This window comes from Larus michahellis, chromosome 3, assembly GCF_964199755.1.
Source record: "Larus michahellis chromosome 3, bLarMic1.1, whole genome shotgun sequence".
Classification (NCBI taxonomy): domain Eukaryota; kingdom Metazoa; phylum Chordata; class Aves; order Charadriiformes; family Laridae; genus Larus; species Larus michahellis.
The window spans coordinates 14,594,665-14,611,450 of NC_133898.1; the positions used below are offsets into that span (position 1 = coordinate 14,594,665).

General features: G+C 58.5%; 1 protein-coding gene across 3 annotated transcripts; it reads right to left on the reverse strand.

Annotated features, from left to right (window-relative positions):
* Window positions 1-1,561: 1,561 nt before the first annotated feature.
* On the reverse strand, window positions 1,562-16,468 carry SRF (serum response factor). Of its 3 annotated transcripts, XM_074578717.1 has the most exons (8): window positions 15,903-16,468; window positions 14,192-14,458; window positions 8,565-8,826; window positions 8,042-8,221; window positions 6,248-6,367; window positions 5,329-5,520; window positions 4,724-4,800; window positions 1,562-4,454 (listed from the first exon to the last, which is right to left on the reverse strand). In XM_074578717.1, exons 1-8 carry the CDS (start codon window positions 16,359-16,361, stop codon window positions 4,359-4,361), a joined length of 1,653 nt encoding a protein of 550 aa, XP_074434818.1. In that variant the 5' UTR covers window positions 16,362-16,468; the 3' UTR covers window positions 1,562-4,358. The 3 variants fall into 3 exon arrangements, with proteins under 3 accessions (XP_074434818.1, XP_074434819.1, XP_074434821.1); XM_074578718.1 differs by lacking the exon at window positions 8,042-8,221; XM_074578720.1 differs by lacking the exons at window positions 1,562-4,454; window positions 4,724-4,800; window positions 5,329-5,520; window positions 6,248-6,367 and adding an exon at window positions 7,501-7,609.
* Between the last annotated feature and the right edge of the window lie 318 nt (window positions 16,469-16,786).

The following is a 16,786-nucleotide window of genomic DNA, read 5'->3' on the forward strand; positions in this document are numbered from 1 at the left end:
TCCCACACAGACCCCTGTGTACATGGGGTTTGTGGTGCTGAACCACGAGACGTATCCGCGTAGGCATGCTGACCATGGGGCTGGCTGTGGTGTAACCCGTTGAAGTGAAGCACCTCCCCTCCCAGTGGGGAAAGAGCCATTTCATCTGTGTTTTGCTCCTAAGCGCTTTACAGCCTTCTCTTCTGCTACACTGAGATGTATTTTCTTCAAATCGCGCTGCGACGAATAGTGCAGTCCCTCTGCCGCACAGACTTTTACCAGTGCTAAGTTTTCCTTACATTACACTGGTATCTGCTCCAGGACCCGATGCTATGTAGAGGCTAGTAGTTGCATTTTTAGCTGGCGTACCGTTGACCCAGCAGCACTGATGATCATAACGAGCCCTTCTCCCTTTGGTTTCTTTCCCACCTTTAGGCGGTTTACTGAGCCTCCATGTGCCCTTGTCCTGGCTTCTAGGGGCCTACAGGCATCCGCCTCTGACCTGACTTTAAGTAATGCCTCTCTGGTTTGGACTTTGAATAGCAGTTTTCTGCAGGGAATTTCACAGTCCTGGCCCTGGGCCTCTTGAAGACAATAGTTAAGCTCCATCCTTAAAGACACCAGGTGTCCACAAGTAACGGACTTGGAAGAGGGGAGGGGAAACAACCTCATTTTCATTGGAGAACTGGATCAGACACCTGTCAACATCAGAGGAAGCTGTTCTGCCTGCGGCCTTTCAACTGGTTTATTTCAAAGCCCAGTTGGTTCTCTCTCCTTGTCCAAAGGCCTGGGGATGGTACTGCACCCACCCACCACCACGTCTGGATGCTCTGAGATGCCGGTTGCATGACACGGCCTTGGCCAGCATCCCTTATCTGTTGAGTACCATATCAGGTAAACACTACCTTAACATCAGCATCACACAAAACTTTTTATCTATCCTGGAAATACCTCTGTCACTACTAAAAAAATATCTCTATCCTCCTTCGGTTTGTGGTAGGTTATCAATACATAGTCCACCTGGCGCCAGGCCTGGGGATCATCTTTTCTTTGATGTTACAATAGCAAAAATTCCTTTTCCTAGGCTTTAGTTGTTGCATAACTATCCCATAAGCAACACGGGCTGTTTGCCCTCCCGGGTTTAACTCTTGCTTCAGGGTCCTCCTGCTCCTCCCTGTTAACACTCCTGAATTAGAACAATTCTTTTCCGAAAGTCCCCGTTCCTCCTCACTCCTGGTTTTTATTTCTTCTGATTGGACGCCATGCTCTGCTCACCAGCACCGTTCCCGAGCTTTCAGAAAGGACAGCCCTCACAGCCCTGCTCTCCACCACAGGCCCCCTCTGGCCCACCCACTGTCTCTGGGACTCCCACAGTACAAGTCCAGCTGGTCAGGTCTCACCTATGCAGGAGGCAGCGGGGACGGAGACTTTTGCAAAGAGCCCCTCTTTGCCACATCGTGTCCATACAAGCCCCCCACCCGCCGTAGTACACAGATGCAGGAATCTGCCTCTGATCCCCCTTCATTGGCCCTACCTAAGGTGCGTGTCATCCCCTCCCGCAAAGCACAGCCGAGATCCCAAATCTGTGCACAAAATGATAACATTTATTGAAAGAGTAATTTTTTTTTTTTTTAATACAAAAGAAAGCTCTGTACATAGTACTGTGATTACTTCCACATCCTTCCAGAAACACAACCCTGGAAACTGGAGGGAAAAAAAAAAAAAAATAATCCCACACACACTTATGCGTACACACGCGCACACACACACGCACACACACACAACCCTCAAACCAGTAAAATGAACTAAAAATGTCACCACACAATAAATGCCATTTCATCCCTGATACACAAGTGTTCTTACAAGTCTGCACTTAAATAAAATACACCATTAGCGTTTAACCAGCAGTTGCCTTTGGGGAGCCAGGGAGGGGATGCAGACCCCCTGCAGCAGCAGGGGCACTGCTGCCATCCTGGCCCAACAGCTCTGCTCCACCCTGCTAGCACAAGCAAAGCGGAGCAAAGCCAGGCCACAGTGATGTGCTGGGGCAAAGGACAACGCAAACCCCAATCCCATCCTTCTCCCTGGAAGAACTCCTAGGTACCCAGCCTTGTTTTGGAAGCATCACTGAGCAGCTTTCATATACCTAGCGATGCCACATGGCACAGCACTCCCACGTGCTCCGAGCTGCGGGGTACGCATCGCTCTCAGAGCAAGGATGCTAAGGGGAGGCAGCATGCAATGTCACTCTCACCAGACGGGCCAACCCCACTCCCCACGAGTCCTTCCCAGGCTGCATAACAGACAGAGGGCTGAAAAGACCGTTCCGGGAGCTCTTTGCACAGGGGGCTTGGAGGGGACCTGTCCATGTCTGTGCACTAAGGAACTGCCGTAGAGGGGAAACTACAGCCCAGATCATCAGCTAGGAGTCCAGGAGATGCTACCCGCAGAGTGAGCAGGGGAAAGCAGGGATCAGCCACTGCTAGCCACTCGCCACCCAGGGAGGAGTGGGGATGCCCATATCCCTTAGGCACAGGTAGCACTGCTCCACACCAAAAGCAGTAACAAGCGCCAGAGGTCCCAGGACCAGAGGTGAACAGGGTGGCCATCAGGAACCCCAGCCCATCTCTGGCTCCCAGGCACACTGCAAGCCCCTTGCTCCTGAGGGATGGGTTTCCCACTTCTAGAGAACGGCCACTGCTTCACTTGCCTTGTGCCCGTTAAGCCCAAAATGATGGGTATGGAGTCCTCAGTACAGGTAGAGGGAAACAAGCATCCCACTCTGTTCAGCTTGATCCCCTGGCACACGCTGGTGGGTGGAGAGTGCAGCTTAAACGCTAATGCTGAGGGAACATGTCCAAAGTTACAATACAAACTCAAAAGCAAGGCCCCTTTCCTGCCTCCATGCCCACCCACCCCTCTCCCATCCCCCTGGTACAAACCCCATGAAAACTGTACAGGAGCCAAACTTTTATTCCTTAAAGAATTACATAAATACTGAGTTTAACACTTAGAAAAATAAAGTCATTTTCTTTTTTTTTTTTCTTTTTTTTTTTTTTCTTTTTTCTCCAAGGCTTCTTTTGTCTTTAACTTAAAAAAAAAAAAGTTACAGTAGCTGCTTCTTCCCCTAAAGATTCAGCAGCTTCTCTCACTTGCTCACTCTCCCTCCAGGGACAGGGCTAGGTAGCAGAGCCATTCACAGCAACTCCCATGCAGGACCAAGCATGCTCCAGCCCTTCTCCCCCGGCCTTGCTGAGCCCGCAACAGGCATCGCAGCTGCTCCTCCACAGCCCAGGATGGCCTGCAGGTCACCCTGGCACTCAGAGGAAGAGCCTGCCGCCTACCCAGGAGCTCAGTGCCCCATGGGGCTCTTCCCTTTGACACTTGAGTTGTTTCTCCAACTTGCATCAGACACAGAAATTCAGAAAGCGTTGGCTGGAGCTGCAGGGGGATGTGGGAAAGACCCAGCCACGTTCCCCTGGGTGTACGGAGTCCGCAAGCAGTGCGAGGGCTAAGAAGAGAGTGTGGGGCTAGGCTGGCCACGGAGCCCCCCCAGGAGCTCTCCCGGGGCATCGTTGTGCTCCTGGGCATCCACTGACCACCTCAGCTGCGGGAGGGCGGCCGCCCGGGCAGAGCCAGGCAGGCTGCAAGTCTGCCGGGCAGCCCAGCAAGGAGGCACTGAGGGCAGAGGGCTCGCTGTAGCGCATACAAGGAGGACTGGGCCATCTGCCGCAGGCTGTGCCCTGCCCTCCAGAGGGAGGGCACGCAGGCCCAGAGATGCACATGCAAGCTGGCCACTCGCCCCTGTCCAGAGCCCAGGGCGAGTTGCTGCGGCCAGAACCCTTCACCCCCACAAAGGCACATTGCTGAGGCCAGCAGCACAGCCTCGGCCCGCTCTGCTCCAAGCTGCGCTCGCAGGACGGCTCTGGGTCTGAGCTAAGCCCCGCGCAGAGCAAACACTCATGGGCAAGGTGACTCGGAGCGCCCAGAAGGAGCCGGAGCCTCCAGCTGAGCATGGCCCGCAGTACTTATTTACAGCGCAGAGCAATCCTCTCCTCAAGAGACACGTTTCTTTGGCTGGCGTGAGACAAGCACAGCTATCGCAGCATCCAAACGCTCCCAAGCCCTGCATGGCTCCAGCACAGCTCCAGCCCAGGTGGGTCCTGCAGCCCCACGCGCATGCCTGTGTGTGTATGGGGGGGGTGAGTGGGTGCGTGTGTGTGTATGTGTGTGTGTGTGTGTGTGTGCATGTGTGGATGAAGGAAACGTGAAAAGGCAACAATAAATAACTGGTGCAGTCTGTACGAGAAGGAATTGCCACCAGCCCCAGCACCGGCATGACAAGCCAGGGACAGCACAAGGCCGGCAGCAGAGGCCTCTCAGTCACTCTTGGCGCTGTGTGAGGTGTCCAAGTTGACCACCTGCAGCTCCGTCAGGCTGCTGCCACTGCTGCTCTGCTGCCCGATGACAGCCATCTAGAGAGAAAAGGGAGGAGGAAGCACTGGGGGACAGCATGCCCTGAGACCGTGTGTGCCAGCAGCCAGGGTGGCACTCTCCTCTCTGGGCACCTGTCCAAGGAGGGCAAGACTTCCTCATCCAAGGGTGGGTGGCACTGACATCTTTCCCAGACGTGAGGACTGGCCCTACCCAAGGGCCTGGTTCTGCCCAGACTTACAAAGGGTGTACAGGCACGGGCAGAGCAAGGACACCCCCTGAACACCCATGAGTACCACTCTCCACCTACCTGGTGAAGCTGGACAGCTGAGACCGGGATCTGAACGGTGCCTGATGGGGCTGTCAGGAACACTTGGGGGACGCCACCTGCCACAGAGAGAGAGCACAAATGACACCGTCCCTTAACCAGTCCTTCTCCATGGGTCCTTTCTCTGAGCTCCATGGGGGTTCACAAGGGTGAATGTGCCTGTTTGCACGCATGGAGGCATCACCAGAGAAAGCCACATGCGCTAGCTTTCCAAATGCTGGGAGAAGCAGGCACAAGCTCTCAATCCAAGTCTTGCCTGCGTGGCTTCATGCTGCTTTGCCCCCTAGTGCAACCACACATCCTCTCCAGAGTCTCCTAGCTCCCTCCACTGCCTGCCCCATATGCCACCCACCACAGCAAACTTCACCCTTTTTCCCCAGCAAACGGCTCAAGCAATCCTTTGCATAGGAGAACGGCAGGATCTAAAAGCATGCATCAAGCATCCCCCTTGCCAGGCCTTTGTACAGCCACTAGGACTACTTAGAAGCAAATTCTCTGAAATTAACAGACAGCATAAATACATATGAGAAGGAGAAAAATCAGGGTGTCAGAGCACTCAAGGGAGTATTGACAGACAGCTGTCTTACCCTGATCCTGGACCTGGCCGTGGGACACCTGCATCGCTGAGGGCGCTTGTGAAAAAGCGTTGAGGACTGCGAGTCCACCGTCCGCAAGGCCAGATGTGGGCGCGTACATCACTGCATGTGGGCTGGGGTACATCATGTGGCCACCCACAGTGGTTGGCACAGACGACGTCATGATGGTCGCCGGGAGGGTCACTGGCACCAGGACAGACTACACGTGAGCCACACGAAAGGAACCTTGCTACACTCACACACCTGCTCAGCATCCCTCCCTCAGCCACCCTTAGCATGCTGTCCCGAAGCAGCAGGTGCATGGTGATACCCATCTTGCTCTCCCAAGCTCCTGGGGAAAAGCCCCAGGGAACAGGCAGGAGAGTTCAAACCTCTCCTTTCATGAGCGAGTATGAGAGGACAGAAAAGCACAGTAGCCAAGTATCCCAGGACTGGATTCAACTTAAGATACGAGTTGCCTGATGAAGCTTTAATAACACTGTTGAACTGGATTCAGCCTGCGCTCGGCGCTGAACTCAGATTTTGCTGACAGCAGAGGTGTCCTCCGCATATACAGTAAAAATCTCAAATAGATGTGAGCCAGTGCCATGTGCTAGGGACAATGCTGGCTCACTAAGAAACCATCTGAGAACTGGGCAACCGGTTCCGAGCCCCATGCTGCAAGTAATAGCAGATGATGTATCTGGAAAGTCTCTGAAACCCTTTGTAAGGTGCCCTACCTAGACACAGCATAGCCCAGGGGCTAGCAACAGGGATAAATACACCTGGGAAGCTGTCAGAAAGGCTGGGATAGAGTTGGTCTGAAGAAGGATCTTGGGCAAGGAGCAGGTGTGAGGTCTATTGGTGTGGGTTGTTATCAGCAGTGGTTAGGAAAGAAGACAGAACGTGGTTACCATAACGTCCAAATTACCTGTTCCGCTGGAAGAGGTCTGGGTAAGGTCAGTGCTGCTGTCACTAGAGGGAGACGTTTGCTGCGGTGCCTGGTGCACCTGGATGGCCTGGACTGGGACCTGCTGAGCCATGGTACCACCTGAGGTGAGAGAGGAGCCCATGAGCCTGTGGCTCAGCAGGGATACAGGCACATTGGGCCATGCGAAAGCCCTCCAGTCCCTCTCTGGCCGCACACAGCTCTGCAGTGTGGCTCTGCACTGGAGCTGGGGAAGGCTTGCCAAAACCAGCACCTGGTAGAAACCAGGCCCTGCCCCAAAGAGCAAGCTAAAACCCCCTCTTTCCTGGCACACAGGGGCCAAGGAAGGGTTAGCTGGCCTACAGGGCTCCAGAGAGAAAAGAAAAGGCCACAGCAGCTTTTGTCCAGCTCCCAGGCATGGCTCAGGAATGTCTGGGGCCCTCCTCAGCATTGCTGGATCCACCAAGACACAGCGCAGAAGACGTTGGGAGGAGAGGGCCCAGCACATGCCCCCAGCACTGCCCACGCTCAGCCAGCCCCACAAGGATCATCTCACTGCACCAAGCAGAACTCCAAGAACCCAAACGACCAGCCCAGCTAGGGCTTGCTGTCTTCACACTCCAGAGCACAGCTCCATCGCCCCCAGAGCACTCGGGGAACAGCTATCTCACCCGGCTTGTAGCCTCGAGGACATTGCAGTGCCCTAACACAGGGATTAGAGACCACTGGGCCACACGGCGTGCACCCCAGAGCTGCAGGGGCATGGCCACACAGCCTCCGGCCCAGCCCGCTCACTGCAAAGCTCTTCAGCTCCAGAGACAGAGCTCGGCACAGAAAGCTCCCCGTCAGGCTCAGGTCCTGTCTCCAGAGGGAAGAGCAAGGGATGGCAAAGGCCAGGAATCACCAACGACCTCACTCAGACTGGGCATCTCCTCACACACCATACAACAGAGACACACATCCATTATTCTCTTAGCTCCTACAGATCACAAGGTAAATTCCGTCCCCTTGCATGGGATCACGCTGTCTGCCTGGGCCCACAGGAGCCGTTAAGGGCTCCAAGAAAGCATGCAGGCTATCAGACTCATCGACTTGGGCACAAACAGGCAGGACACAAGAAATACTGTATCGCTCTCAGTGCCAGACCCCAGATGATGGCTGCCCCCACAAAGTAGAGCCTAGCCCTGCTCTGAAACTCCATCCAGGAGCATGCCCAGCCCCAGTGCAATACCTGGAGATCCTTGACTCAGCACAACAAGAAGCTCCTACAAAGGACACTGTACACAAGGCAGCACAGCAGCACCACTCCCTCCTCCGCTCTGGGTCTCTCCTAATCTATCCTCTGCACCGTGGTTCAGTGACTGACTGCAGATCCAAACACAAAAGCAAGGGCAGCTGCTCAGAGCCAAATGCCAGCACTCAAAAAAGCATCCGTTGGGTGTCTAAGCCCCTGTGGTCTCCTCCCATCAGTCCTTCTAGCAGCACAGTTCAGCCTTAGCACAGCTGCACTAGGGACCTATCTCCTCTGCATTTGCCAGCCACAGGGCAAACCCTGGGGCAGGAGACTGACAACCCGCTGCTTCCCTTGGTCTGTATCCCCCCAGGATGCTGCTCCTGCATATGCCAAGCATTCTGTGCCCTGTCTTCCCTTCTCTCCCCCACAGCCAGGGTGCCCTGCGCTCTGCCTCCTCTGCGCTCCCACCTCAGTTGGGGGTCAGCTCTCTGGCCAGGACCAGGACCCCCACAGACACCTCCATCCCCCCATCTCAAGCAAGCGGAGGAGAAGCGAGTGCTGACCTGTCAGCGACACGATCTGCCCTCCAGCTCTGGCAGGGAAGCGGAAGACTGTCTGTTGTGCCTGCTGCAGCTGTCCAGCCGTACCCGTGACCACCTGGCCCTGCTGGCTGGAAAGAGCCAGGGAGTGCGGCTGTAACTGAGTGAGAGGAATGGTAGGGGTCCCCGGAGAAAGGGAAGCACCTGCCGAAAGGAGGGAGAAAGAAAGGCTTTGTCACCACCAGCTCTTTTCACTCCCTCCAGGCTTCTCGGTGCTGCCCTGGGGTCCCAGCTCAGCTCCCTGACACTGTGCCCTTCCCAGCCGCAGGGCCAGCTAGCAGCACTCTAAGGAAACAGTCACTACATGACACTTCTCCAGCCACTGGCCTGGCTGGGCTCGAGCAAGGAATCCCAGCCAGGTTCACCCTACAGCAGCAACCACTCTGTTTCCTCCTGTCACTAGGTCCCCTCTCCTCTGGAGAGAGCAGCAACACACTCCAGGTGCAGAGACGGATGGATGCAGTCCTCAGCCCCTAAAGGCACTGACCTGACATGAGGGTGAAGCCGGTGGGTATCGGCATGAGGCCCCCAGATGTCACTGCACTGGCTCCAGTAGTCTTCAGCACTGTCCCGTTGGCACTGGTGACGGCATTGGGGCTGATGCTGGCAGACACTGGCGCCAGGTAATTAGTGATGGGGAATGACGGGCCACTGCTGACCTGCATGGAGGTCGAGGTGGTGGGGGCGGTCTGGATGGTGGACGTTGTCCCCGGCAGGTTGGTGACAGTGAACGCTGGTTTCAGTGCGTCCTGGGGAAGGAGAGATTGTGACAACTCAGACCAGGCCTTGGATCTGGTCAACGCGCACCCATGAGATCAAACCAGGCTCCGTAGGTTGCATCCCCGTGCTAAACCATACCCCATAGCCTGCTGCCAGCACGCGGAGCAGAGCCAAGGTAGCAGAGAGGAGTTACTTGTACAAACATGAGGAGACTGTGCCCAATAATGCAGCATGAGGAGAGCTGGAGAGAGCTCAGCGTAAACCTTGGATACAAGCCCAGGGCCACACGGGTCCCCTGAGAGACTTCCCTGCAAGACAACAGGGGACGAAGCAACCCTTCCCCTCCCCAGGAGTCCCCGTAGCCTCCAAGAAGAGAACAGCCTCTTTTTTGGCACACACCAGGCAAAAGCAGCCCTTGCAGGGACAGACGTAAAGGCAAACACACTGTCTCCTGTCAGGAACACACACCACTTCCCTTATGGCAGGAAACACATGGCCAAGAATTAGCCGAGAACTGGCTCTTAAAGGCAGCCGTACACCAAAAACAGCAAGGGAGAGGTGAGCAAGGCCAAACCCGGACACCAGGGTGGCCCGAGCCCAGTCCTGACAGCCGCTTTGGCAGGCCCTGAGGAATACTTCCACAAATCTCCCGGAGCAAAGGGGAAGCACCCATTTGCCGGTGCACCAGCAGGAGATCGGCATGAGGCAAATGCTTCCGAGGGACCCCACATGTTAGCTACAGCCAACACGCACCACAGTCCTGCAAGGAGTGTCGGAGCCCTGTGCCTGCCTGAGGACAGCATCGCCAGGGAAGCTGAGCACCAGGAGGAAAAGTGCCCCAGGCTGGGCAAATGCTAGCCTGAGAGGCTGGCCACCTGGACTTGGGAACACGGGAGGAACATGTATGCCAGGCTGCAGGGCATGTAACACCCCAGTTTCCGCAGCCACAACGCATGTGGCTGGACGCGGCTCGGATCTGGAAGAACGAACCCAGGCCAACACGATACCCGTGCTTCCTTCCTCCAAATCCCCTTTTGGATGCCCAGGGTCTCCATGGCCCCTCTCCTGCCCTGCTCAGCTGGCCAACAGCAGACCGCAAATACACTGTTCCGCCACAGGCCACAAGGGACCTGCTGTCCCCCTGCCCTGCCATGGCTGCCGGCACGCCTGGGAAGAGTTAAGGCTGCCACACTCCCACCCCTCCCGCTGCAGGCTGGTGGGCCCAGCTCTCCCACGTGCTAAGCCTTGTTCCCAGCTTGTCAAGCTGCCAGGAACGAGGAATTCACAGCTCAACGAACAGCTAAAAAAGGGAAGGCAGCCCATTTTGGACAGGGGGAGCCAATCCCGGGCACTCAGCTGTGCCCCAGGGCCTGGGGAGGGAGGAGAGCAACGCCCCTCCGCCTTGGCACCGGAATCCCTGAAGTCCGAATTAGAAGAGGCACGTGATAACAGAGCGGAGCCCAGCAGAGACACTTTCCATTAGCTCAACCACAAACTCCTGCCATCCCACATGGGACATGGAGGCTGTGGGCGCTCTCCCCACGTGGGTGACAGGGCAGAGCTCCCCCCGGCCCACCAGGCCATGGGAGCCATAGCAGAGCAGGGCGGGTCCCGTTCCCAGCTGGAAAAGCCAGGCTCCCTCATTCCCAGGCGTAGCCCTGAGGCTGTAACACCCCGAGATATAGTCACCAAGCAGCCAGGGCACTTAGCATCCTCCCGCTCTCCGAACTCTCACGGCTGGAGGAGGCATCCCAAAAGATTCACAGCATCCTACTTGGGGGGATTCCAAGGACTCTCTAAAAGCACAAGGGCAAACCTCAGTATTCCCTGATACTATGAGGGCAAACCTCATAGCACGACCTGTGCAGAGGTGCTTGGGAGGGAAGCTGTGCCAGCAGGCTCAAACTATGCATGTCCCATCTCTGCTCTCCCTACTCTGCCAGTGGTGAGACTCAGATTCCTCCATTCTTTGCTGTGTTTTCTCATGGGCTACAGCAATAGCTCCCGGTACAGAAAGAGAGCTGGGAGAGACCTTGGGATTGGACACCCATTGCCTCCTCCCCATGCCTGTCTGGGATGCCTCAGAGCCCCTGGGCGCCTTGCTCCCCCCAGCACCCTGCAAAGCCCAGACTACATGCATGAGGCCAGCCTTCAGTAGGAGCCAAGTCATGGGTCACCTTCAGCAGAGATTGCCCAAGAGGCCATGGAGAAGCCCCGAGGCAGCACAGCAGCCCTGAAGTCCCTTCCCTTCCTGACCCTGCTGCACATCTCTTCCCCACCACAGCTCACTGCAAACTTCATTTCGCAGAGCAGTGCCTGGGGAATCGACACGCAGCAGAGAGGTGCAGCGTAGTGTCGGGAGATGTCTGCACAGACCCACACCACCGTGCGCGCTTGATAAATGCTACACAGCGTGAGTGGATAACAGGCCATCCGATGCCCATCCTGGACTGTAGCAGGGTCTTGGGGACAGAAACAACCCCACGCCACAGCTTCTGGGGGCTGCCTAGGACAATGCTGTTCAGCATGGCCCAGACTCACCATCCAGCATTATTCTGCAGACACTGTGGGACAATGGGCCTTGGTAGTACGTGGGAAATACCAATCTGGTCTCCAACATCTGGTCTGCATTCCAGATGCGGCAGGAATTCCCACCTTTCCCCCACCCCAAGAGATGACCAGATCAGGACTGCTCCTATGCTCTCATCCCAATCTAGAGCCCCTGAGCTTCCTCCAGAATCCCCTCTCCCACATAATCAAACCCAGGAGATTACATGAGGGCACTGTATCCTTTGGGGCTCGCAAATGATCAGACAGGTCAGGGCACGACAGTATCACAGTGAGGATATAGCTCCTGTCTTGAAAGTACAGTGTGCCCCAGTCCCAGCTGCGGTCCAGGCTCAGCTCCATGGCAGGGAGTTTGGGTTTGGCACAGCAGGAGCATCTCATAGCTGCTGCTGGCTGCAGCACAGAGGAATACCAGCAGGCTGCTGACTGCAGGTAACAGCCTGGCTGCATCGCTTCCCCCTCTGCTGCAGCAGCCGAACACAAGCAGGTTTTGTCCCTACAGAAGTCCAGGAAACAGAGTTGACAGGCAGGCTGGGGAGCAACTGCCCAACCTTCTCAGAGCATCCTATGTGGCTGGACCTGACAGTCCAGGCACTTGATTTCCTGCCACCTCCTCCAATGAGGCACCTGTAACCCAGCCCTGTGTACCACCCACCCCTCAGCAAGGATGCCAGCCACCCCTCATGGCCCACCCACAGGCGCCCTTCACCCTCAGAGGGCTTCTCGGTCTATCTGAATTGGGCTGATCTCTGACAGAGCACCAAGCCAGGCTTCCAGCCCTGCAGAAGGCACAGTAGGACTGGGGAGGGTCAGGGTGGGACTGTCCCCAGCCCCAGGGCTTGCCATGACAAGAACTCTCAGCAGGCCAGGGGTGGGTTTAGCCAGAATGTCAATCAGAAGACAGGGCCACAGGGCTACTCCAGCCCCACAACAAATGCTGGCTGGGGCCACAAGGCACCCCACATGAAGCATTACTACTCGTGAGTACTGGGATGGAGCTTGCAGAGTATTAAGTAGGGGCTGCATGAGAAAGAGGGCAGAGAGAAGCTGCGTTAAGATCTCCTCTGCAGAGTAACTGCACCCCAAAAGCACACTTCCTTTGGAGCCACCCAGCAGCATTTTCAGGGAAAATCTTAAGGGACATGATGTGGACAAGCTCCGTGCCAGGGATAGGTCAGCTGCCATGCACAGCGCTTCCTGCGCCTCCAAATAATTCCAGGCACAGGTAATTGATCTCATTACAAAATGGCCACGGGACTCGCCTTTTCATCTAGGAAAAGTCCAAAAGACACAAGTCTCGACAGACACAGGCTGCACAATGGAGAAACTGCTGGTGACAATGGGGTCCTTTGCCCACTGGAAAGGGCTGGCACAGCTCACGCTAGGAGGCACCCAGGGGAGTCTTGCCAGACTGGGACAGCCAGGACTGCTGCTGGGCTCTCATCAGCAGGAAGCCTTCCCAGGGACTCTTACAGGCTCCAGCACAGAGCTCTCCAGCCAGCAACACCTTGGCCCACCACAGCTCCTCTGTCTGCAGGGATCTCCGGGACTGCTTATATTTCTCAGGGCTCAGCAACTATAAGCTTTTGCTTGGTTTTTGGCTTTTGCTTGCACTGCGCACACATAGGGAAGAGGGCACGGAGGAATCATGGCTGCCGGGTACCCAGCATCACCACAACCAGAGCTGCTGGGCTGCCACAGGATACAAACACGCAGCTGAACGCCCCTGTAGCCCCAAACACACTGGGCACATCTCAGGGTTGCACTCGACGCCTTTGGGATTACAGCACAGAGATCCCAAACACCCTTCTCCAGGTTCTGTCTGCTTAATGTTCAGTGGCTACTGTATGGCAAGGATGCTGCTGTGGTTCATGTACAGTTGGCCAGAGGGCTCCTAGAGCAAGGCCACAGCTCATCTTAAAAGATGCTTTTGCAGGAAGCCCAGCACCCACGCCATGACCACGGGTACAGCAGGGCTGCAGCAACTCACAGCCCCCAACAGCACTCCAGGAAGGCCCGGGAAGCTGTGCCACAACCCCCAGTTCAGCATGTCGTCCTAGCTTTGCACCACAAACTCCCCCGCCTCCCGTCTCCAAGCGCCTGCGGATCTAAGCCCCAGCCTGCAAAGGAAGCAGCAGTAGCTCCGAGAAACAGCACGAGGGGATGCAGGGACGAGACAGGGCCCTTCCAGAAGAAAAGGGCCATTGCCTGACCCTGCACCCACGGGCAGGCCCTCGGCAGCACCCTGGGCGAGAGGCCACAAGTAACACGGGCAGGCAAGGGCCGGCGCCTGCAAGGGACACCAGGCAGGGAGCAGAAGCGGCCCGTCCAGCGAAATGTTTCCATTCCCCATGTCCTCCCTGCCCCCTTCCAAAACAGCACCAAAGCAAGAGACAGCTGCAGCTTATAAGGAATGTGAGGGGCCCTGCCAGGGACTCTGGCGAGGGAAACCAGGCCTTATAAGGCCATGGAGGCAGAATCAAATTTTTATCAATGAGTGCAAGAGCACGGAGACGCCCGGGGAGAGATAACGGCGCCGAGAGCTGGCCAGGGGGGTGGGCTGGGCCGGTGGGGAGCCCCGCTGCAAAGGCCAGGGCCAGGACACCTGCCACCCGCTTCCCTCCCTCTCCGAACCCCCACTACCGCCAGCCAAGGGAAGGAGCCAGCCCTGAGAGGCCACGACACGAGCTCGCTGGAGTCGCAGCAAGAGGGGACCCATCCTCAGCTTCCCAAGCTGCTGTTCAAGGAGGGCTGGGGACGATCAGGGCTCCCAGCACAGCCCCAAGGGGCACGGCCCGTGCCCCCCAGGGTGCACAGGCACATTACCTTGGTCTCCCCACTGCTGTCCGACTCGGACACCTGGTAGGTGAGGTCCGTCTCCTCAAAGCCCGTGGCGCTCATGCGCTGGTCAGTGGTGGGGTCCGAGCGCGGGGGCGAGTCTGGGGAGTTGAGGCACGTTTGGATCAACGCCTTCCCCGTCTCACTGGTGATCATGGGCTGCAGCTTCCGTGTGGCAAACGTGTACACATGGCCCGTCTCGCTGGCCACCAGCAGCAGGACTTGAGTGCCCGTCAGCGTGGAGAGCTCGTAGGCCTGCCAGCAGCACAAGGGAAGAACAGGGAGTCACAGACAGCAGGGACACGTACAGTGCAGGACACAAGAGTCCCTGGCATGTCCCTGTGCTCCCAGCATGGCCCTCCTTTTCCTCACACCAGCTCCAGCTCCCTGTCACCCCAGAGGAGCTGTGGATTCTCAAACCAACTCAAGATTGGTTGCCTACAGGTTGAAGTGCCCCATGCTGTGTTTCCATCTCCTGCAGCACTCCCTTAAGGGATGCGCATGCCAAGAGGCCACAGGACAAGACCAGTCCCCTCAGGAGAGTAGCACGAGGACACGGGGACGCTGGGCCATCCCCTTTCTGGGCATCCCACCCGCTTCTCCAGGTACACCTGGATGCCTCCCCCCCTCACCTCCATTGAGCCATGTGAGAGGATGCTACTCAGCCCACGTGTCTCTGCTGCCTCTTTCCCCTGACTGACACCCCAGCCGGGCCAGGACCCTGACTCCCCTTTCAGTCTTCACAGTCCTGAGCCTGGCTGCACCCAAGCAGCCCTGCAGTGAGGATACCACCCGCCCCCGGGATTGACCTGTGGGCCAGGATGAACACTCTTTGTATGCCATCATGGTACACCCAGCAGTCTCGCGCAAGCCACCGTAGATAGGATGGCCTCATTCTGCATCCCACACAGCCAGGACGTGCCCAGCGGTACCCCACAGCCATTCCCACCTCCCCGGGGTGCACAAAGCCGAGCTCAGTTGGATGCTCAGCTGGGACGCAGCACTGCCCAGTCGTTCAGAGGATGCTACGAGCGCCAACAGCGATGCGGATAAGGCAGCAGCATCCAACTACACACTAAATCCCCCCAAGTTTCTAATCTGTCCTTGCACAACGGCTCCTGCCACCAGGAACCACGGAGAGCCCTCTGGACCGACCGAGACATGGCGCCAGGCCCTTCCGCGGCCAAAGGGGCCAGCCTTGGTGGTGCAGGGCAGGCCGGCCGTGCCCCAGGACTACCATAGCACCCACCAACGGCTTACGGAGAAAAGCCCCCGAGGGCCACCGGGGCGCCGGTCAGCTCCAACCGAAGGCTGGAGACTGCACCGGGACGGGCCTCCCCGGGCGCCAACAACCGGCTGGGGACCACCGGCCCGGCATCCCTCGGTCCCGGGATCCGTGACGGCTCCCGGCTGCCCCACCGACGCCAGGGACCGGCCGCCGGCGACAAGCGGCCCCGCCAGAGCCTCCCGCGCAGCTCCCCGGAAGGAGCCGCTGCCGGGCCGCCCCCCCCGCCCCGCGGGACCGGGAAGCCGCCGCCGTTTCCGGGCACGGCCCCGCCGGCTGGCTCCCCGCTCGGCCCGGCCGCGCTCCGCCCAGGGGCCAGGGCTCCCGCCGGGCCGCCGGCCACGGAGAGGTGAGTGCCAGCCGATAGCCCCGGCCGCCCCCGCCCCCGCGCCGGCCGGAGCCCCGGGGCCGCACCTTCTTCATGATGCCGGTCTTCCTCTTGCTGAAGGTGGTGTAGCGCCGCAGCTTGTTGTCGATGAACTCCATCTTGATCTTCACCCGGCCCCGCGTCTTCTTCCCGGGCTTGGCGCCGCTCACGGCCCCGCCGCCCCCGCCGCCGACGCCGCCGCCGCTGTAGGCGGCCGCCGCCGCTCCTGCCGCGGGCCCCGCCGCCGCCGCCGCCGCCTCGGCCAGGCCACGCTTCACGCCGCGCCGCTCGCCGCCCAGCTCCTCCTCCTCGGCCGACTCCGAGTCGCCCTCGCTGCCACTGTACAACGCCTCCCGCTCCAGGCGGCCCCCGGGCGGCCCCGCCGCCGCCGCTGCCCCGCCGCCGTTCGCCCCACGCGGCACCGGTACCGGCGACCGGCCCAACCCGGAGCCGCGGGCCAGCGCGGCGGCGGCGCCGTTCCCGGCCCCGGCCTGGCTCGGCAACATCGCGGCGGCGATGGCGCGGGTCGGGTCGGGTCGGGTCAGGCCGGCCCCGCCATGGCCCCGCCGCCCGCTCCGCGCTCACGGCCCCGCTCCGCCGCCGCCCCCGCCGCGCCGCGCCGCCCCCATATAAAGCGATACAATGTTGCCTTTTATGGAGAAGGCGCTCCTTATATGGGGCGAGCCGGCGCCCCGCCGGGAGGCGCCACCCCATTGGCTGGCGGCAGCCGAGCGCCGGCGCCCATTGGCCGGCGGCGGGCGTTTGATTTGCATACGTTCCGACTGCGCTCGCGTCACTCCGAGATTGAAACACGCAGGGAGGCTCTTAAAGAGACAGCGCACCGCGCCGCACGGACGGGGCGGGCGGGTCGGTCGCTGCCGAGCACCGAGGGCGTTACGCCGCTGCGGACGGCGCGGCCCGGCCCGGCCCG

Coding starts and splice junctions, on each gene's coding strand:
- SRF (XM_074578717.1), bottom strand. CDS start 16,361: ATGTTGCCGAGCCAGGCCGGGGCCGGGAACGGCGCCGCCGCCGCGCTG. Junction 14,459..15,902: donor AGACCGGCATCATGAAGAAG/GTGCGGCCCCGG, acceptor TGCTGCTGGCAG/GCCTACGAGCTCTCCACGCT. Junction 8,222..8,564: donor CGGCTTCACCCTCATGTCAG/GTCAGTGCCTTT, acceptor TCCTTTCGGCAG/GTGCTTCCCTTTCTCCGGGG.